The sequence below is a fragment of the Fusarium graminearum genome, chromosome 1 (genome assembly GCF_000240135.3).
Source record: "Fusarium graminearum PH-1 chromosome 1, whole genome shotgun sequence".
Lineage (NCBI taxonomy): Eukaryota > Fungi > Ascomycota > Sordariomycetes > Hypocreales > Nectriaceae > Fusarium > Fusarium graminearum.
The window spans coordinates 3,893,331-3,914,316 of NC_026474.1; the positions used below are offsets into that span (position 1 = coordinate 3,893,331).

Consider the following 20,986-nt stretch of genomic DNA (forward strand, 5'->3'; position numbering starts at 1 on the left):
GTTTTGTTAACAAAAATCTTATGCCGAACTCGGACTCCGGCAGTAGTAAGGGGTGGAAATACTCACTGAACTCACCAGTGCTGCGTCAATATGGCTTTCGATGGGTTGTGACACAAGTCTGCAGCGACGAAAGCGCATTCTGTTTCCACCAACAGCTATAGGAGTTTTTATTCCAAGCAGCCGAACTTTCTCAATACATACCTTTCGAAATGATTTGTTGACTTAATCAGGTGATGTACTTTGGCTCGATACAAACAATAGGAATCAACATCACCTCATCCAGGTAATGGGCGCGAGCTAGAGATGCATATTTGCGTACAATAAATATGAATGTATTAATATACAGTGCGCTCTCACTCGCCTTTAGATACTATGTACTTATGTAGTCGTTCGTCGCATCTTCAAAGAAGAGTGCAACATGTCTGCAGTCTCTCGGCATTCTATTATGAACGTACTTTTGTGTTCAATGTAGACCCTTGATGAGTGGTTCAACAGATGCGATAAGCATGGCAGTTTGCAAAATAGCGAGCTCTGTTGAACCAGCTGCGTGAAAGTCGTGTCTGTCAGATGAGGAAGCGGAGCAGACTGTGGGCGAAAATGCGTCACCAAGTGTGGGCGATATCCCTTTAGAGTCACTGAAGATTAACTCAAAAATTAATATCGAGAACTTCATATATAATTTCGCAAAATCTTAAAAACATAAACAATTACAGAAGGCAAGGTCTGAGAGAAGGTCAAGTGAGGTTGATCTAATATGGCACGTGATTAGTCATGTGATGACCGGTCTGTGAGGATCTCTTTTGAAGCTGCTGACTTATCGGTTATTTGGTGCTTAGCACAACTTTGAAGCCAATAAACTTTTCTATTGCCTTGCGAAAAAGAGTCATAAAAAGTAAGGTAAAGAAGCAACCTAATTTTCACACAATATAAAAGCACTGCTCAGCAGCCTACGGCTTCTCCCTTCGACACAATCTACCCAGGAAATACCAGACTTATCAGTTATCGATAAAGAAACTTGTTATCGATAAAGAGACCCACTATCATCTACTCGAATGCTTTGCAACCAAGAGTCTTTTCATCATACCTACCTACTCATCAACTCACCACATCATTGAAGGGAGAATCTAACAAAGATGGCGAGCTTAAAACGGTCAACCGAGTCCGACCCGTTGGCTTCAAATATCTCCAGCAAGGTTTATGTTCGTTCAACTAGAAGTGGCAAAGTGCAGAAAATTGTGAGAGAAGTCTACCTACGAACGGATATTCCTTGCTCTTCGAAGCTTTGCAAGGCTTGTCTTCACGACGCTCCTAGAAATGCCGCCCAAGAAGGTGGAAAAGCTCTTGACTCTCCATCACTGCAGTTGGCTAATACTTTTTACAGCCCAGCCTTTCGTCCTCTCGGACAAGCCTGCGGGCACCAAGGCTTTCCCTCAAGGTCATTACCTAGTACCTGATACTAACGCACTGCTGAACGCGATGGATCTCTTTGAGCAAAGCTCGGCCTTTTACGACGTGGTAATCTTGCAAACAGTGCTGGAGGAACTACGAAATCGATCACTGCCTCTTTATAACCGCCTAGTGGGGCTCACAAAGAGTGAGGACAAGCGGTTTTACGTCTTTTTCAACGACTTCAGGCTTGAGACATTTGTCCACCGAGAGACAAACGAGACCGTCAATGATCGCAATGATAGGGCTGTTCGACAGGCTGTCAAGTGGTACGGCGAGCATCTTGCCGGAACAAAGGCGAAAAATATCCCCGCGATAGTGATGCTTAGTGATGATCGGGAGAACCTTCGCAAAGCTAGAGAGGGCGGGCTTCACGCATCCTCTCTACGGGAATACGTCGGCAGCCTTGAGGATGGTGAGAGGCTCCTCGACATGGTGGCAGAGGCGCAAACCCAGGGATCGTTCAAGACGCAGGGCCAGATGCTCTATCCCGAATACTTCACCCTGTCAAAGATGATGACTGGAGTCAAGGCCGGTTTGATGCATCAAGGCATCTTCAACGTCTCACCGTACAACTATCTCGAAGGTTCTATCAAAGTCCCGTCATTCCCAAAACCTCTTCTGATTCTCGGTCGCGAAAATATCAACCGATCTGTCGATGGTGATCTTGTAGTCGTCGAGGTTCTTCCCGAAGATCAGTGGAAGGAGCCCTCAACGAAGATCATTGAGGAGGATACCATCACCAAGAATGAGAACGCCGATGTGGAGGAGAGCCAGGATTTTGTTTCGGAAAAGGAGCGCAAAGCTCTCCAAGAACAGGTAAAGAAGACTCAAAAGAGCGCTTCCGAGAGCAAGCCCCAGCCCACGGCCAAGGTTGTTGGTGTAGTCAAGCGTAACTGGCGTCAATATGTGGGCCACATCGACCCTTCGTCAGCGAGCAAGGCTTCCAGCCAAGGTCGCAAGCAAGACAGCGTCTTCCTCATCCCTATGGATAAGAAGATTCCCAAGATTCGACTCCGTTCACGACAGGTGGCCGATCTTCTCGGTAAGCGTCTGTTGGTAACCATTGACGGCTGGGAGCGTGACTCCAGGCATCCTATTGGCCACTTTGTGCGGTCTCTGGGTGAGCTGGAGACCAAGTCTGCCGAGACTGAGGCTCTATTACTCGAGTGGGATGTCCAGTATCGACCATTCCCCAAGACCGTGTTGGACTGCCTTCCCAAAGAGGGACATGACTGGAGAGTGCCTACGAGCATGGATGATCCTGGCTGGAGGCAGAGAGAGGATCTTCGAGGACTCCTCATCTGCAGTATCGATCCTGTTGGTTGCCAGGATATCGATGACGCCCTTCATGCCAAACAGCTACCCAACGGAAATTACGAAGTTGGTGTCCATATTGCTGACGTCTCCAACTTTGTCAAGCCCGCCAACGCCATGGACACTGAGGCCAGCATCCGAGGTACCACTGTATATCTGGTGGACAAACGTATTGACATGCTTCCCCCACTGCTAGGTACAGATCTGTGCTCGCTCAAGCCATATGTTGAACGGTTTGCCTTTTCTGTACTCTGGGAGCTGAATGACAATGCCGACATCGTCAATGTTCGCTTCACCAAGTCTGTTATCAAATCACGAGAAGCTTTCAGCTACGAACAGGCCCAGCTGAGAATCGATGATGATTCCCAGCAAGACGACCTTACCAAGGGTATGCGCATGCTTCTCATGCTCTCCAAGAAACTCAAGAAAAAGCGAATGGAGGCTGGTGCTTTGAGCCTTTCTTCCCCAGAAGTCAAGGTGCAGACCGAATCCGAGACATCTGACCCCATTGATGTCAAGACAAAGCAGCTTCTTGACACCAACTCCCTTGTCGAAGAGTTTATGCTTTTCGCAAACATCAGCGTCGCGGCCAAGATTTACGAGGCCTTCCCTCAAACTGCTATCCTACGTCGCCACGGCGCTCCTCCGAAAACCAACTTCGACGAGCTGTCGAACCAGTTGCGTACCAAGCGTGGCATGGAACTGCGCACTGATTCCAGCAAGGCTCTTGCTGATTCTCTGGATCAATGCGTTGACTCTAAGGAGCCCTTTTTCAACACCCTCGTGCGTATTATGGCCACTCGTTGCATGATGAGCGCCGAGTATTTCTGCTCTGGTACTCAAGCCTATCCCGAGTTCCGCCATTACGGTCTTGCGTCAGAGATCTACACTCATTTCACATCCCCCATTCGTCGTTACGCCGATCTTCTAGCTCATCGACAGCTCGCCGCCGCCATTGATTACGAAGCCATTCACCCCAACGTTCGCAGCCGAGGACGCCTTGAGGCCGTCTGCAAAAACATCAACGTGAGGCATCGCAATGCCCAAATGGCAGGTCGTGCCAGTATCGCCTACTACGTTGGCCAAGCTCTCAAGGGCAAGGTTGCCGAGGAAGATGCGTTTGTTATGAAGATTTTCAGCAACGGTTTTGTCGTCCTTGTTCCACGCTTTGGTACCGAGGGTTTGATCCGACTGAGAGATCTTGCGGAGCCCGAGCCAGAGGCTGAGTACGATGCCGAGACTTACACGCTTACAACCAAGGGAAGCCGAGAGATCAAGGTCGAGCTATTCCAGAAGGTCAGGGTTAGAGTCCGTGACGAGAAGGATGAGATGACTGGCAAGCGGGGTGTCAAGATGGAGCTGATCGAAGCATAGACAAGACAAAAAGTTGATTCAGAGAGGAGGTATACGGCATAATGCATAATCTACGATTCACTTGGTGAAGGCAACCATGCAGGCGTTTTTGGGTAGACAGATAGTTTTATTTTTTATTTTACGAATGTATATGCACGGATTTAAACCGTTCTAACAGCCATCCTTGAAACGCCAAACTTTCCAGTGAAGAACTCATATAAAATCGTCCGTCAATTTTGACAACAAACCACCAAAAAGCTTTTTTCGTTCTCTCTTTACTCCTCCATAGCCTCATCGACGTCAGCACTGTTGTCGCCCCATAGACCCTCGAGTTTGAATTCGGCAGCCCACTCGGTAACAATCTGCTTCTGATCAGGGGCGATATCATCCTCGCCAGCGTTCTTGATGGTTGGCTTGGCAGCGGTGGCTGTAGATCCGACGGCAAGAACGGGAGGCTCGACCCATCCCTGGATGCGACCGTCACGCCAGTCAGTAACAACTGTCATGGCGGCAGCAGGAAGGTTGGGGATGCCACCACGACCCAGGCGACCTCGCTTGCGGGCGACCTGGACAAGGAAATCAGTGGTGAAATCGCCGTCAGCGCGGTTAGGTAGCAGGGCAGGAATGTCGTAGACGTTTGTGAGCTTCTGAATAAGATCAGGAGAAGCAGAAAGGCGCTTCAAGAGAAGGGTGACAGCAGGGATGGGGTCGTCGATCTGCTTGGGAGGAACAGCGTTGAGAAGGACCAGGTGAGCGTGTGCCTCGGTGGCGTTCTTGAGAGAGACAAGACCGGCAGACTGTGTCGAGGAGGATGAGGGGAAGACGACACCGGGGGAGTCGAGAAGAGTGAGCTTGCTGTCAATCTTGACAGAGCGAATGCTCGTAGTAACACCAGCCTCGGCACCGGCAGGGCAGGCCTTTGAAGAGCTACCACCCTTTCCGCTCATCCTTGAAAGAAGAGCGTTGATGACTGAGCTCTTACCCACGTTGGGGTAACCAATAACACCGACGGAAACAGCACGCTTGAGTTGTCGGCTGGCGGCGAAGCTCTTGAGAGCTTTGAAGAGTGTAGCAGAGGTGCTCTGAACAGTCAAGTCGCGGTGGTTGAAAGTGTGTGCGTTGGGAGCGGCGCCAGAAGCTCGGAGAGGCAGAGTAGGGAAGTAGCGGCGCAGGTAGACAAGCCAGTCTCGGAGAACCTTGGGAGGGATCAAATCGCACTTGTTGATGATTAGGATTAAACGCTTGTCGGGAGAGGCCATAATCTGGCGCTCGACCTCGCGAGAACGGGTGCCCTCGGGGTCGCGGGCGTCAAGGACGTAAAGGACGACATCGGCTTGCTCAACAACCTGCTTGAAGACTCTGTCGTAAGTCTTCCTTGAAGAGGCCTGACCAATGGACATCTCAGGGCCGTGATCGTTGTCGGAATCATCACTCTCGTCGTCGTCATCCATATCGTCGTCGTCAGCAAGCTGTCGGTCATAGGTAGCGGCAGCAGCGCGAGCACTGGCGATAAGAGCAGCCATGGGGTTTGACTCGTCGACATCGTCGTCCAACTCCTCATCCTCCTCCATCTCATCAGAAACGTCGACCTGAACGTCGGTCATAGCATTGTCGTCTGTGGCGCCAGTCTTTGCGGCCTTGGTCAATTCCTTTCTTCTTTGCGCAAGCTCGGCCTTCTTGATGCGGTTCTCCTCGATCTCATCCAGCAGTTTTTGCTTGTAGGGGAACAAGTTGGGAATACCAGGGTCCTTCTTTAGCTTTGTTCGCCATTCGGGATTCTTCTTTGCGAGCTTGCGCTCCTTCTTTTGCTTTGCGGCGGAAGCCTTTTGGATCTTGTGACGAAGACGAACGGGAGTTCGCTTGGACTTGGGCTCTGCAGAAAGTCAGACATGAAGTTCTATTAACTGCGACAAGAATTGGCGACTTACTCTTGGGCTTAGTGATTGAGCCGGCCATTGTGAAAATTTCTGACTTGGTTATGTCTATGAATACTAGCCGACCTCGACCAAAAGTTTGAAAAATTAAGTGGGATGGCTTCATTCTGCCGATTTATTTTTCAGACCGCCTTTCTCCCCCACTCCCGAAAGGTACGTACCTACTTCTGATCACCACCTGCGATTTCTACTATTAATGCCATGAATAGAGAATTCTACCAACATTGACAACTCTAGCGTTGTTTAACGGGTGAATGTATATTTGCCCATGATCATCATATATATTTGATATATAGCGTAGTCACGACTAGAACATATGGTTTGAATAATAATAATAATAATAATAATAAAAACAAGACACAGACATACAAGTCATGCATCATCTTCAGATACTACATATGGATGAAGCGTCTAGGTAATTAACAAATAATCAATAAGTAAATATACATTCTAACACTTGACAGCGTGATCGGAATCAAGTAAACATTCAAAGGCTCCTGAGTTGTCGTTGAATGACTGGACTTGGATGGAACCAAACCCGAAACCCGATACTGGGAACCCGAAAACTAGGTAGTACTACTTCTCATGTCATTCATCGACATCGCAATGACCATCACTTCATCCCGAGATGCGAAGGTCACTATATTTAATATCTTGGTTGACTATAACATGATTCAATAGCCCAAGCATACAATTATCATTATTCTCTTATATCTTCAAGCTATCACTAAATAAAATAATTCACATTCATCAAATACAGCAGCTATGTCTTCAGATCTCTCCCACCAAATTCAGTCGAAACTCGACGCTGCTATAGATCGATATGTTGCTCGCAACCCACGATCCAAAGCTTTACATGAAGAGGCCCTGAAATCAATGCCAGGCGGGAACACAAGAACTGTTCTTCATACGAGCCCTTTCCCGGTTGCCATCAAGTCTGGCCAAGGATATCAGGTTACGTCCGAAGACGGGCATGTGTAAGTGGTCTAATCTATTGCACCCATAGAACTATAGCTAAAAACTTATAAAGATATACAGATCTGGCCGGAGAGTTCACGGCGGCTCTCTATGGACATTCCAACCCCGTCATCACGTCGGCAATTCGACATGTGCTGGATAATGTTGGCATGAATGTGGGTGGTCACACAGCGCAAGAGCAATTGTTCGCTCGCGAGCTTTGCAGTCGCTTCAACCTTGAACATGTTCGCTTTTGCAACTCGGGTACCGAGGCCAACATTCATGCTCTAGCAGCTGCGCGGGCCTTCACCAAGAAGAGAAGAGTGGTGACTTTCTCTGGAGGCTACCATGGCGCAGTCATAGGTTTCAAGGGAGGGAAGCCAGAAGCTAACAATGTGGACACGGATGACTGGGTAGTGGCCAGGTATAACGATCTTGGTAGTGCTCGTGCCGCCATCAAGAGCGATGGTGTCGCTGCTATCTTGATAGAAGGAATGCAGGGCTCTGGAGGTGGTCTTCCAGCGATGCCTGAGTTTCTTCAAGGCGTTCAAGATATTGCTGCAAAGGTGAGTGCTTCTTGCGTTTACAATCTACTTTTTTACTAACAAGAGAATAGGCCGGCGTCTTGTTCATCATAGACGAAGTCATGACTTCCCGTCTTTCTGGGGGAGGCATCTCGGAACTAAGAGGCCTCAAGCCAGATCTCAAGACTTTTGGGAAATACCTCGGCGGAGGTCTCGCTTTTGGTGCTTTCGGCGGCAGGGCGGATATCATGGCGGCGTTCGATCCTCGGTCTCCAAATGCCCTCTCCCATTCAGGCACCTTCAACAACAACACTCTAGTGACTCACGCTGGACATGCTGGTTTGACCAAGATCTACACACCTGAAGTCGCAAATCAGTTTACGAAGTCTGGTCACGAGCTCAGGGAACGGCTCAATGCCGTAACGGAGGGTACAAGAGTACTCTTTACCGGTCTTGGTACAATCATGGGAGTGCACTTCACCACACATGGTGATCGGGTGATCGAGCGATCTGGAGAGGTTGAAGAGATCGATGCTTTGAGAGACCTGTTTTGGTTTGAGATGTTGGAAGAAGGATTCTGGGTTGTCCGTAGAGGGTTCATTGCTCTGGTGCTTGGAACACCAACAGCTGAGTTTGACAGATTTGTCAACTGTGTTGAGGCGTGGGTGTCCAAGCATGCAGACCTGGTGAAGATCTAGAGAAAGTGGCCATTTATTTGTATTTCAGTGCCTTTTTAAGAAACTCAAGACTCGGTTCTCATACTGTATCATGTTGAAGATGTATAATCGAATTCAAGCGCCTACAGAAGTTCATTGAAGTACATGGTTTTAAGCGTTGATTGGTCTGACGCACCTTGAGATTCTCCACATAATTCTTTAATCCAGTAACTTAGTCCAACTTAAATGTATATCCATACTTTACGCATACAACCGCGCTTTTCTTTCCATCTCAGCTTCGCGCAAATTGACCTCAACGCCAACTCAATTGATACCCGCTCTCGTTCCGTCGCATTCACATAAACCACAATGGATTTCCAAAATCGTGCCGGCTCGAAATTCGGCGGCGGCGGTGTCGCCTCTCAATCCGCCACAAACGCCGACCGTCGCGAACGTCTTCGCAAGCTGGCTCTCGAGACCATCGACCTCGACAAGGACCCTTACTTCTTCAAGAACCACGTCGGATCATTCGAGTGCCGTCTGTGTCTTACTGTCCACCAAAACGACGGCTCTTATCTCGCCCATACACAAGGAAAGAAGCATCAGACCAACCTCGCCCGTCGCGCTGCCCGCGAGCAGAAGGAGGGTCGTCAAGGTGCTATTGACCCAGCTACTGGCCTGCCCATCGGTGTCACAGGCGCAGGCTTTGCGCAACGTCGTAACATCGTCAAGATCGGTCGTCCCGGATACAAGATCACAAAGATTCGCGACCCAGTTTCTCGACAGCAGGGCCTGCTCTTCCAGCTACAGTACCCCGACGCAACACCCGAGACATCGCCCAAGTGGCAAGTCATGAACGCCTTCACCCAGCACATCGAGGAGCCCGACAAGAACTTCCAGTACCTACTCGTCGCCGCCGAGCCCTACGAGACAGTGGGTTTCAAAATCCCAGCGCGTGAGCTCGATAAGCGCGAGGACAAACAGTTTGCCTTTTGGGACCCGGATGCCAAGGAGTATTGGATCCAGGTCATGTTTATGACAGAGCGTGAGGAGCGTTTCAATGCCGCTCCTGGACAGGCGATGCGGAGGTAATGATACATACTTATATACCCTCCGTTGTGGTTATTTGTACATAGGGAGTCATCAAAGGAAGTTTCTGGTCACGGTACGGCGTTCAAGGATTTTCAAACGATGACCTGGTGTTCGATCATCAAGTATAAAGACAGGCAGCATAAAGAGTTATTTTGATGCAGTGTACTGGCGAATGCTATTCATGTTGGATCGTTAGGACTTCAAAAATAAAGTTCACTATTCAAGACCTGCCAAGACAATAACAGACCGTTGATTTAAAATACATTCTTGCAGGAAGTGATCCGCGTCGATGGGCACTCGCAACATACAAATACATCTTGCTCAAACGCCACTTTGGGTTCTGTTGATTATTATTGACTTGTATGGCAATGTCTGAAATCTCATATTTTGTTCCATTCCCCTATAATGCAAATCGCATACCGTAACCGTCTTCACTCTCCATCTGCGTGTGTTCCTCTAGACTTGTCCTGCAATCATATCAACATCAAAAGATGTGTCAAAACAGCGGAAAAAATCATTAACAAAGACCAGGCTTTGCTATACAAGAGTTCCTTGGTCTCATCATGCCACAAACAGCTGTTCAATCAACATGCTTCTGCTCGTGCAATCTACCATCCCTATTCTAGTGGTAGCCAGGGGAAGCTTGTCCACACAAGCGAGTGTATTTCGTGGATGAAACGGTCTCGCAACCCAGATGTTCCTTTGTATTTACCGGAAGTTGTTATCAAACCGCTTGAATGTGTAGCCAATGAAGGGCAAGCTCATCTCGGGGGACTCCTCAACCTGTCGGCCTGACTGGATGGCCTGAGCCTTCAGGACAGTAGCATTATCAGTCTGGTCAATCTCATCGGTAGGGAAGTAGGTGGTGTCAATGTTGGAAGTGAGGCGGGGCTCGAAAGGTGCGCGAATACGGCGCAGGCTGTCAAACTCGACGCCGCGGAAGAAAGCATGGCTCTTAATCTCATGCGCGCCACTGCGACCAAGACGGTTCTCTGTGTTACAGACCATGCTGGTTGACGTTAGCGATTGCATCGTTCGTGCCGGTGCAGCAGGTGACTTACCTTCGGATCAGGTGCTCCGCATCGGTGCCGAGTGTTATGTCGTCAGGGAAGTAGAGCGTCTGTCTCCAGTTCACGATCTTGCGGTAGGTGTCATGGCTATCCTCAGCACAGAATGGAGGCCAGCCAACCAGACACTCGAACATGATGGTACCCAGTGACCACCAATCGCAGTCAAAGGTGTAGCCATGTCCAGTGAAAATCTCGGGGGCGATGTAGTCAGGGGTTCCAACAGTTGAGTAAGCCATCAGTCTTCGGGATCGTCGCCAGTCGTTGATCTGAGATCGGTTGCTGACCGTAAGGTTAATCTGATCAATGGCAACAGAGTTACGGTCGCGCGGCTTGTTAGATCGTCCCTGAAGGAGCTGCTGATAATAGTTGTTGTCATGAAGTCTATGGAAACCTGTTGACAGACCGAAATCGGTAAGCTTGACGTGACCGCCTCGGTCAAGAAGAATGTTGTCGGGCTTGATGTCACTGTTTTAAAGTTAGACAGGTTTCAGGGAGTGCAGAGGGGGGGCACAATGTGGTGCATACCGATGGATGAAGCCTAGCTTGTGCACAGCTTCAATGGCAAGAACAATCTCTGCAATGTAGAAGCGAGTAATATCTTCGGAGAAGATTTCGTACTTGATCAGCATCGTCATGAGATCTCCACCAGGCAAGAACTCCATTAGCATGTATAGGAAGTACGAGTCCTGGAAGGTGGTGTATAGCTTGACAACCCATGGACTGTCCGACTCGGCGAGAATGTCTCGCTCTGATCGAACGTGAGCAAGCTGATCCTTCTTGAACATTTCTGTCTTGATGAGTGACTTCATGGCATAAACCTTGCCATCTCCCTTCTTTTGCACAAGTTTGACCTCTCCGAAGGCACCCTTTCCGATGATCTTGACAGTGTTGTAGTTCTCGGGCTTGTCCTTGGTACGCAGGAAACGCAGGTACTGGCCTTCTTTCCTGCCAGCGGTGGACCAGAGCTGCTCGCGTCTGGCCGCGCCTTGCGTAGGGTCCTGAAGCTTCTGCTCCAGTTCGCTCTGTCTGTTGGTTCGTCACGAGTTAGCTACACACTCTTGAAAGCGGTGGCAGAAGTTGTGTTGCTGCTCCGTACCTTTGGTTGCGCTCGCGTGCTCTCTTGACACTATCCTTGAAGAAGTCGGCAGCAAGCTGAGAGCATTTCTTCTGGTTGCTGTTGGCGTTGGTGCCATATCTATCGGGATTTCGCTCCGGTGCTCGTTGAAATTCTTCGCCGGGGGCGGAGGATTGGCCAGGCATGGGAGGGGCGTTCATGTAGTTGTAACCAGGCTGTTGTCCTGAACTGCCAGCAGTTCTGGGACGCTGACCCGGCGAAGGACCTCTGGCATAAGCCTGCCCTCGAGCAGCGCCACCAAGATTCTGGTGGGAGAACTGATGGGCGAGACCGGTGTTGGGGTCGTTGGTGCCCGGTGTGTTGGATCGTTGTTGGTACCCAGCGCCCTGCTGATAATCGTTCTGCTGCGGCTGCTGGCCGCCATACTGAGCATATTGGTTCTGGTTAAAGTAGCCCTGGGGCGCATAGCCACCAGCAAACTGCTGCTGCTGCTGTTGCTGAGGCTGCAATCCTCCAGACTGTTGGCCAGAAGATGCTGAAGGGAAAACGGGCTGGGGAAATGTCGAAGGCGTAGTGGGATAGGCAGTCCTATCCGAGGCGGTCAAACGATCGTTGCCATTGCCAAAGTTGAGATAGAGGCGATTGTTACTGTTGTTGGGATCCATCTTGTCTAGTTAAGGCGTCTCTATCGCCTCGTTTCGCCGTGATGCCGTCTGCGAATAACGAAGGTAAAGGTGAAAAGAATCAGATCAAGACTGCCAGGCGGGAGTCGAGATGGCGGACAAGTTTCAGGGGAGGGTCCAGTCCAGGGGCTTGTGGAGGGGGAGAGCGAGGGGCGGCACGCGGGACTGGACTAGGTTAATTGGCAAGTATCCTAGAGCTGTTGTGCTGTGCTAAGGAAGGACCTCCTCAAGGTGAGGTAAGGTATAAATTACCTGGGTCGGGTAGTACCAGGACCACTTCTGGCGGAGCACAAAGAGTACTTGACCTGGACTAGACCTGAACACACTGTAAATGGTATTGAACTACCTAAATGAAGATAGCAAACTGAAAAACAAATGAGAAGGAAGGTATGAGAATATTTCTGCAAGTGCATACATCAGTGGACTGGAGGTACTGCACCTAGCCCAAGTTAGCAATACTGATATACTTGGCCAGTGGTTGTAGATGGTGCTACTTCTGCACTACGCAGTACTGAGTCAAACTTGCAGGGATTTAATTAGGTGTCGCCCATGTTTGGGGAGGCAAAAGCATGAAACGTTTCCATTGGTTTTGGGTTGGGGTTGACAGTTGGCAGCCAGCTGTGGGAGGGGGCAGGGGCGATCCGAGGGGCTCAACGGACACTCTAGGCTGCTCGGGCGGTCTGGTTCGGCCTGGCCACCTACATTAGTAGGCTAGAAGTTTAGCTTCCATCCATACATGCCCGCCTATCACTAGCAATGGATTTTTCGAGAGAGCTTCAAAGTATTGGTAAACGTGACTACCTCCTATTAAGAGCATAAGAGATAGATGCCTTAGTAGACATAGTTAGTATGTAGGAACTGGTAAGTCTGTTTGTATCATTCTAGAGTAACCTCTTGACCTATCTATTAATTCTTTTGTAGCCCAGAACAGGCACCAAGGTACGATGTAACTTTTCTATGTTCATGAGAACGATGGGCCTGTTAGCGAGGCGTTGCGGCAAGCTACCTCTATTAGAACCCACCTATCCAATCTAAATGAGAATAAAGTAGGCTTACAGGTAGCATTCGTCGTTTTGCTGTTCTAGGACCACTGGATTTAGATCTGTTTAGCAAGATCTTTTATAGTGTCCTATCATTCATGAAATTGGCATCTATGTTCTTTGCTGTCTAGTATCAAATTCTAGGATTTCCTGTAACCTCAAGAGGTAGGCTACCTTGCACTTTAGATGTATGGAACTCCTGACTAAATCCTCGCCCCAAGCTAGCTCGGCACCGGCAAGCGGTGCTGGTGGTGAATCGATCGTGAACTGACCATCTTCCGGTTTCTCTCTAGCCCTCATCTCTGTTATCGGTTCTTATACGTTGTAGTGTGTGTCTGCAGACTTGCTTCTGGGCTTGTCCTTGTTTTGCTGTATGTACTGGAGATCTCTCAGGGGCCAAATCCCTGCCCGGTGCGTTTCCCCATATTGGATGTCGGATTTGTTGCTATACAGGCGGGTATGCACGTCTCTACTATTCTTCCTGAGCCTCAGGTGAACCTGTCACACACATGTCGCGGGACCCTCCACCTTTTCAAATCCTTGGATATCTATCAACAACTTTCGTTCCCAAATTGTTCGGCCTCTATGTTATCTGATTGCCATAGGTAGATGAACTCTGACGACATGACATCTGTTTCCTGAGATATCTAATTACTTAAATCATTTCGGATAGCACTTTTGGCTTTATTAATGCAACCCTGAATCAAATACAGATGGAGCTTTACCATGCTCGTCTCGGCTTCTGTAACACCCAATTATCGCTTGTGTTTCCCACATGGCAATTTGCCAGGGATCCTTGAACATGTGAGAATTGGAAGCACTGTGACACCAACTTAGTCTAAACAACCTCAGTCAATGGTCGCATGCTCAATTCGAGTTGGTTTTCAGGCTCGCTATCAGAGCATCTAATCAAGGGAAAGCAAGTACCGAGAGCAAGGAATTCCAATATCAAGTATGTACTAGGTATGTAGTAACAGAATTGAAGCAGCCTACCTACTAAGGATGTACAAAACCATATATCTCGTCTGCTTTTAGAATTTGAATACACAAAAGGAAATATTGATAACGAGGTCTACATAGTGCCCAGTTACCAAATACAGCATATCAGATATGAGATATAAACTAGAAAGCAAATTTCATTTTATCAGGTATGTTATCTTGTATTTACAAATAAACACAGAGTTGTGTTCTACCTGTCATTGACTGTCCTTCGTCCATGATATCAACACTCCGGAGCTAAAGTATTTCCATCCCGACTGCCGGACCTTATCGGAGCTGCTTATCGCCATTTTTTTCAACGGTCCGAACTAGACGGCGAAGCCGATATCTCGACGCTCGCTGCCCCGCGGTTCATACGGTTCAAAGACCTCAACGATCGAGCTTTCCGGTCTTTTCAGCCAAGGCTGCCGTAACATCTATACACAATGGCTGACTCCAATCCCCCAGCGCAGCAGCCTGCTGCTGGCACCGGCGCAACCTACAAGGCCCCCAGTCCTAAACCGCAACAGAATCCAGCTCTTCGAATGATGGGCCTGCCAAATCTTCCTCGAAAACTCCCGTCACGAAACTGGCTCATCTTTTGGGCTGTTACTGGTTCTATTTCAGCGGCTATTATCTACGATAAGCGCGAGAAGAAGAGGGCCACAGCCAAGTGGAAGCATGTCGTCGCTCCTCTTGCGAATGATTTAATCCCCTCAGCAAGCCATCTTCCTCGCAAGTTGACGATCTACCTCGAATCACCCCCTGGAGACGGTCTACGTGTTGCGCAGGACCACTTTATCGAGTATGCGAAGCCGGTTCTGGCCGCCTCTGGTCTTGACTGGGAATTCGTCCAGGGAAGGCAGCAGGGCGATGTGAGAGCAGCTGTGGCAGAGAAGATTCGTCGGGACAGAAGGCAGCATGAGCGACCAACCGAAGAGGATCTACAAACAGATGAGGCTATAACAGCGGCTTTGAGAAAGAAGAACAACATACCAGAATATGACGGCGTCCAGGGTGATATCGTCTTCGGCTTACATACATGGAAGGAGTATATGAGAGGCTTACACGAAGGCTGGCTCGGCCCACTCGATGCTCCTGCAAAACCCGAAACAGAAACGAAACCTGCGGCTATCGAGGCAGCTGTTGAGACCGCCAAGGTCGAGGGTGAGCAAGCTGAGGAGAAGAAGGATGGGTCCAAGGAGGAAGAGAAGAAAGACGAAGAGAAGAAGCCCGAACGACCGCCCCAACCAGTCCCTTACAACACCACCGCCGACTACCCTCTCGCCAGTCTCCCTGCCCAGATTCCCGCCGAGTTCTCTCCTTCAAACCCCATTCCTCTACCCCACCGCCTCGGTTTCCGCCACACTTTCGTTCGTCTGAACCGCTTCTTCAACCGCCGCAAGCTCGCCGATGAGATCGGCCGTGAAGTCGCCGCCGTATGCTTCGCCGCTTCCTCCCGCGAATGGCGCGAGGCCGATGGTCAGTACGAGCAGCAGCTCGTCCTCAAGCACGAGGAGAATGACTGGGTCAAGTCAGTGTGGAAGACTGAGGAGCCTGCCACGACAGACGACGATAACGCTGCAACCATTCCTGCCGGGCCTCCCAAGGAGAAGATCTGGCCCGCACCAATTGTTATTGATCCTCGCTTGGCGCAGCGCATGCGGCGTTTCGAGATGACCTCTGAGGTCGAGGCTCGCGCCGCTCAAGTCAAGGTTTCCGAGGCCGAGGTTGAGGGTTGGATCAAGGGAAGCTTCCGCAGCTTGTGGAACTGGACTGTTGAATCCGTGACCACCAAGCCCATGCGGCCCAATGTTGGCAACGTGGACGGCGATGAGTAAAAAAAGGTGTTGTATCTGTGCGATATGAAAAGAAGCGCGGTTGAGGCAAACCGCTGTGTAGTTTTTCTGTACTATTATTCCAATCACTCTCAAGGGGAGCATATTATGATCAAAGGACTGCATGCATATGTGTATCTATATTATACCTTAGGAGGCGAGAGCAGGATCTGCTTTGCGTCTTTCATAGAGCGTAGGACGGTATTCGTCCATGAGCTACCGTGTCAACGATCCCAATGTGCCAAGTCTCCCTGTTTATATGCTGTCCATGTTTAATAAGTTCTTGCGGCATGTTCAGTCATCATCGGAGTCACTCCCATAACTCACTAACCCCGACGCCTTCTTTTCGGGCGGCTTCGAGGCTGTTTGAGTTGCAGTTTTGGGCTTCACCTCCTTTTCGCCGTCCTGTTCTGTGATTTCTGGTGGCTTCAGATCTTGCTTGTCAGTTTCCTCTGCAGTGCTGACCTTGCGCCTTAAACCCTTGACTTCCTTCTCCTTGTTGCGCTTCCGCTTCCGGCCAATCTCCCACGTTTCGCCTCCTTCTTGAGCATCAGCAGGTCCGTCCTGGACAGTATCGCCCTTTTGCCGCTCGCGAAATGCCTTGAGACCCTCCTCTGTCTCCTGCTTCACGCGTTCCTCCTCAGCGCGCTTTTTGGCGCGTACCTCGTCCAGGAACTCTATCTCATCATCGTCCAGCGCGCGGAACTGGTTACGTAGTTTGCTTTGTTCTTCAAACTCCGCTTGCTTCGCAGCTGTTGTTTCATGTTAATTGATGAGTATGATATTATGTCTTGGAAAGCATACCAACCTTTGTTTGCTTGGAGTACGTCATATAAGCTCTTTTCACCCTCTCCTGTGGCCAACTTGATACGCTGCTCTTCGCGTCTTTTTCTTTCAGCTTCCAGTTGTTCCTGAACGACTTCCCATTCTTTTAATTTTGTAGAGCTGTGGAGAGGCTGCTGGGGTGCGTTTGGTTCTGCTCCCTTCGTTTCTGTAGATATCTCGCCTGACGAACCAATTTTTCCTGCAGACACAAAGCGGTTGGACATGGTTTGATGGTATGAATGAGCCGTGGCGTCAGTCAGAAGGTGTAGATATGAGTAAAGTCACTGTAAAGGGTGTCAAGATCATGTACGAAGAGAAACAAATATCAACATTCGCCAAACTCAGGTACCGACAGCGTATCCGATAATCTACCGCCAGCGGCACAAGCAGACTGGTGAATACCAGGTAAACAGTTCACAAGTCATCACCAAGTAGGAAATTAGAGTCGGCACGAAACAATGTGTTGAAATGTTATTCTTATTGTTTGTTTGAGTAATTCTGTAAAAGGCTCTTCTTGCAAGAGAAAATATAGCAAGATTACCCCGGACGCAATGCTGCTTCAGTTCATGTTCTGCTTAGACACCTACCTCAGCTATTTTACAAATCCACCTTCATGCAAATCATCTTGTCCGACTCGTTGCATGCACTGGAGCAATAAAAATGCTTCTAACACCTTTTTTTATTTGCGCACATAGTACACAAAAGCCAACTACCTAAAAACAGCTTTCAAGAGCTGAAAAATACATCGGGGTTGTTGTTGAATCGTTATATCGAGATTCAAAGCAGCTCGTGTTTGTAGACTGCATCGTTCCGTGCCCTTGAATGTTGTTTGAATATTCCGTGAGAATCGTCTCAAGTCGTGAAAAAGAAAAGATGTGGTAGCAAAAACAAACTCGGCGATATAATGATTTCATTAAGCCGACGCGACAAAAAGCAGCTGCCTCAACATCGTGTTGAAGTCAGTCTGCCACAGTGCCTGACACCGAACCCTGTGCGAAGCAAAAGTCAAGAGCGTAACACCCCGTTCCTCTGGCGGTAGGCACACCGACATTGACGAATCCATGTCAGTACCCGACACGCCGGGAAGTTTGAAAAAGAAACAAGCAAGAATGTAATATCAAACCGATGATCAGCCGATCAATCCAGATCCCTTGTTTTACCCGCTGATTGCAATGCATAAACCCCGTCATGTAAACCCGTTTCCCTGTGGTCAAATCCATTTCTGCCACTTACAATAACAAACGAAAAAAGAAAAAGAAAAAGAAAAAAGTGACGAAAAGGGAAATATATGTACCGTCCTCAATAAGTCTGTGCCGCTTAGCTCATTGAGCAGTAACGAGTCATACTTGCTTCGAATCAAGTTGCATTGATTTGTGCATAGACATGAGAACATGAGGAAGAAATGGTCAGAGTAGATTGTGACCGTGTGTACCATCCTGTGTTTACCACATAATGGAGTGTCCAAGCGAGTGGCAGTGGTGTAACGCTACCGAATCGCCATCTATAGTAGGATGTATTGTGCTGAAGTTTTCGTCGTTTTGCCGTCAGCATAGGGATCGAAGACAGTACCACGCAAAGGAGCGGCAAGCTGCGAATCGTGACGTGACAAAATGTGTGAATGCTGCCGAACGCGAGTGCCGATGGAAACTGTAAACTGCAAGTCTATCGAACCAGAACCGTGTAGTGTAAAATGAGAAAGCCGAACGCCGGGTGTGACCATTACAGAACGTATAATCAAAAAGAAAACAGTAAGGAGAATGCCATTGTGTCTGGGCATGACCAGGAAACAATAAGCCTTGCTTACCCGTGAAGAGCATTGCAAAGCTAACCGGGTCTCGTCATCCAGTCATGGCTGTAATAGAAATCCTGAGAATGATCCGCCGAAAAGGTCATATTGTGAACAATTTTGTCGTGCCTGGGGTATCTGAATGCGAATTTATCGTTCTCGGGATGCGTGTAATAAGGAAAATCGTGGCCGTAAAAATGAAACCTTTTAAAACTTTTTTCTTCTTTCCAAGATCGAACCGCCCTCGATCGGAGGCATTAAATGAAGCATTTTTGGTATGACTTTAACCCATGACGGGTTGACTGTAGCCGTGAGGCACGAAATAGGGAACTTGCTGCTTCATGGGATCAACGCAGCCAGTGCAGCTGCACTCAGCAAGACCATGCTCCCACATGTTTTGTGAGTAGTGGTAGTGACCACTATAGGAGTTGTGGCGCGAGTTGGGGTAGAACGTGCTGTGGGCAGGGGGTTGAGGGTATCGGTTGGCGTATTGTGCGGCGGCTTGAGAAAACCACTCGTTATAGCGATCGTTGCTCGAAGTAGCAGACATAGCGTAGTCTGGGGTGCCATAGCCAGAGTCGGGAGGAGTGAGAGGAGCTCCCCAAGAAGTGTGACCCCAGCCGGACTCGCGTGGGCGGTAGCTTTGCTGCTGGGACTTCATAGCCTGGTAGCGCTCGTATTCGGCGACCTGTTCCTGGAGGTAACGCGATTGAGGAGACTGGCGATGACCAGAGTACCTGGCGACGTCGGTGTCGATGGCAGGAACAACAGATGCGAGCCTCTCGCGGCTGGCCTGGGCGACCTGTCGCTTCTTCATGTCCTGCCAGTCACGCCAGTTCTCAAGCCAAGCTTGGTAATCCTTGCTCATATCAAGGTTGACATAGAGACGCCAGCCCATGGACTCAACCCACTCAAACTCGAGCGAGTTCAGCTCAGAGACGGCGATGCCACTCACCTCAGACCAGGAGCGGTTCTGGAAGGTGTTGTCATCGAGGAACTTGCTTCCCAGAAGCAAAGAGACGGTCAAGTAACGCCAGACTTGTCCCTCGGAAGCCTTGTAAGGACCCTGTCCCTTCAAGGTGTTGATCCTCTTGGCAAGGTAGTTCATTCCAAGGAGGATGGTGGTGCTGGGCAGTCGTGTCGAGGTGAGGATCTGAGACACGAACTTGCGGAAGGGCGAAGTCACAGCAGCCTCAGGTGTGACGACACGGGTGGCCATCTCGGCAACGTACTCGGACATCATGTCGACCTCATAGTCGAGGACGGCACACACGCCTCCGGGCATGATGAAGGATTTGAGATAGAACCGACGAAGATCGAACGCGACCTTTGTCGGAAGATGAAGCGAAACGTAGGGCCGTAAAGCGAAACTGTGGGTTTATACCACAGTTAAGACGGTCCTGTTGGCGTGAACGCGAAAGTGATTCGAGGCTGGGCCGATAATAAATCGACTAGAGTTCAGTAGGCGCTTCGGGCCATTTACTGAAGCACCTTAGATCGTGGGTTGTAACGTCAAGGTACGGGAAAACGTATATAAACGAATCGTGGAGATTCGATATGATTTGCGAATGGTCTACCGATTGGGACCAGAAAAAGAATTGCTTTTGTTGTGAGCGGTGATAAAACAATGTCGATGGTATATAGGAAACCCGATGAGTCTCAAATTCAAGCAGTCTAAATCTGAAAGTTAGTTGGAGGTCTTGACCAGAATACCATGATGATCGTCGAGGTGTGGTCAGGTTGTCTTCTGTCGTCGTTGGAATCGAGATCGAAGCCGTTGTCGCGATATTCGTTTGTTGGTTAAGTTGCGAGAGTGTCGGCGGTAGGGGAAACGCAAAAAGACGAACAGGTAGAAGCGAGCGAGTAGAAGTCGGAGATATGTACGCGAGTGTTTGTTGATCGATTGAACAGAGCGAGACCACAATTGTCGATAGATCGTGACAAAAACCAATAATAAAGCGAGACTCACCAAAGAGAGAAGACAGTCGTCTGTGAGTAAGGAAAGCGTAAAAGGTGGAGGGAGAGAACCCTAAAAACTACAAGTCCAAAGGTTGTTGATGGTTGAGGTTCAATAACGTTTGGAGAATGCAGGTCGAGTCTATTACACGGACTGGGTAGACACGGACAGGGCAAAGAAGAACTCGCGCGAGAAAAGTACCGGAACCCCAGAGTCGACAAACCAAATGAAGGCTTGCTGACTGATAATTGTCTAGGTATTGGGAGAGTTCGGTTTCTATCGTGGAGGAGGAAGAGGTAGAAAAGTAGAGAGGTGAGGAGGGTGAAGGAAGGGGAAGAAAAAGAAATGATGGTGAGGGTGGAAAAGGATGAAAGAAGAAGCAAGAGCCCCGGCAGCCCATGGCTAAGAAAGGTTGGATGGATGGATGCATGGCAAGATGGAGAGATGAGATGGGG

General features: G+C 49.2%; 8 protein-coding genes across 8 annotated transcripts; 4 read left to right on the top strand and 4 right to left on the bottom strand.

Moving 5' to 3' along the window:
- Nucleotides 1-1,133: 1,133 nt before the first annotated feature.
- FGSG_01184 (mitotic control protein dis3) lies at nucleotides 1,134-4,137 on the top strand (the record flags this gene model as incomplete). Its single annotated transcript, XM_011318654.1, has 2 exons — nucleotides 1,134-1,329; nucleotides 1,382-4,137. The coding sequence occupies 2 exons, from the start codon at nucleotides 1,134-1,136 to the stop codon at nucleotides 4,135-4,137; spliced, it is 2,952 nt and encodes a 983-aa protein (XP_011316956.1).
- Nucleotides 3,571-6,072, bottom strand: FGSG_01185 (nuclear GTP-binding protein NUG1; the record flags this gene model as incomplete). The annotated part of the gene is made up of 2 exons (XM_011318655.1): nucleotides 3,571-5,989; nucleotides 6,045-6,072. The coding sequence occupies 2 exons, from the start codon at nucleotides 6,070-6,072 to the stop codon at nucleotides 4,392-4,394; spliced, it is 1,626 nt and encodes a 541-aa protein (XP_011316957.1). The 3' UTR covers nucleotides 3,571-4,391.
- A 743-nt stretch (nucleotides 6,073-6,815) lies between these two features.
- Nucleotides 6,816-8,229, top strand: FGSG_01186 (uncharacterized protein; the record flags this gene model as incomplete). Its single annotated transcript, XM_011318656.1, has 3 exons — nucleotides 6,816-7,027; nucleotides 7,081-7,573; nucleotides 7,624-8,229. The coding sequence occupies 3 exons, from the start codon at nucleotides 6,816-6,818 to the stop codon at nucleotides 8,227-8,229; spliced, it is 1,311 nt and encodes a 436-aa protein (XP_011316958.1).
- Nucleotides 8,230-8,556: 327 nt separating this feature from the next.
- On the top strand, nucleotides 8,557-9,279 carry FGSG_01187 (uncharacterized protein; the record flags this gene model as incomplete). The annotated part of the gene is made up of 1 exon (XM_011318657.1): nucleotides 8,557-9,279. One exon carries the CDS (start codon nucleotides 8,557-8,559, stop codon nucleotides 9,277-9,279), a length of 723 nt encoding a protein of 240 aa, XP_011316959.1.
- A 708-nt stretch (nucleotides 9,280-9,987) lies between these two features.
- On the bottom strand, nucleotides 9,988-12,089 carry FGSG_01188 (serine/threonine-protein kinase cot-1; the record flags this gene model as incomplete). The annotated part of the gene is made up of 4 exons (XM_011318658.1): nucleotides 9,988-10,252; nucleotides 10,341-10,814; nucleotides 10,875-11,375; nucleotides 11,446-12,089. 4 exons carry the CDS (start codon nucleotides 12,087-12,089, stop codon nucleotides 9,988-9,990), a joined length of 1,884 nt encoding a protein of 627 aa, XP_011316960.1.
- Nucleotides 12,090-14,571: 2,482 nt separating this feature from the next.
- Nucleotides 14,572-16,054, top strand: FGSG_01189 (import inner membrane translocase subunit TIM54; the record flags this gene model as incomplete). Its single annotated transcript, XM_011318659.1, has 1 exon — nucleotides 14,572-16,054. One exon carries the CDS (start codon nucleotides 14,572-14,574, stop codon nucleotides 15,964-15,966), a length of 1,395 nt encoding a protein of 464 aa, XP_011316961.1. The 3' UTR covers nucleotides 15,967-16,054.
- A 93-nt stretch (nucleotides 16,055-16,147) lies between these two features.
- On the bottom strand, nucleotides 16,148-17,012 carry FGSG_01190 (uncharacterized protein; the record flags this gene model as incomplete). The annotated part of the gene is made up of 3 exons (XM_011318660.1): nucleotides 16,148-16,225; nucleotides 16,291-16,715; nucleotides 16,772-17,012. 3 exons carry the CDS (start codon nucleotides 17,010-17,012, stop codon nucleotides 16,148-16,150), a joined length of 744 nt encoding a protein of 247 aa, XP_011316962.1.
- A 1,845-nt stretch (nucleotides 17,013-18,857) lies between these two features.
- On the bottom strand, nucleotides 18,858-19,859 carry FGSG_01191 (uncharacterized protein; the record flags this gene model as incomplete). The annotated part of the gene is made up of 1 exon (XM_011318661.1): nucleotides 18,858-19,859. The coding sequence occupies one exon, from the start codon at nucleotides 19,857-19,859 to the stop codon at nucleotides 18,858-18,860; it is 1,002 nt and encodes a 333-aa protein (XP_011316963.1).
- Between the last annotated feature and the right edge of the window lie 1,127 nt (nucleotides 19,860-20,986).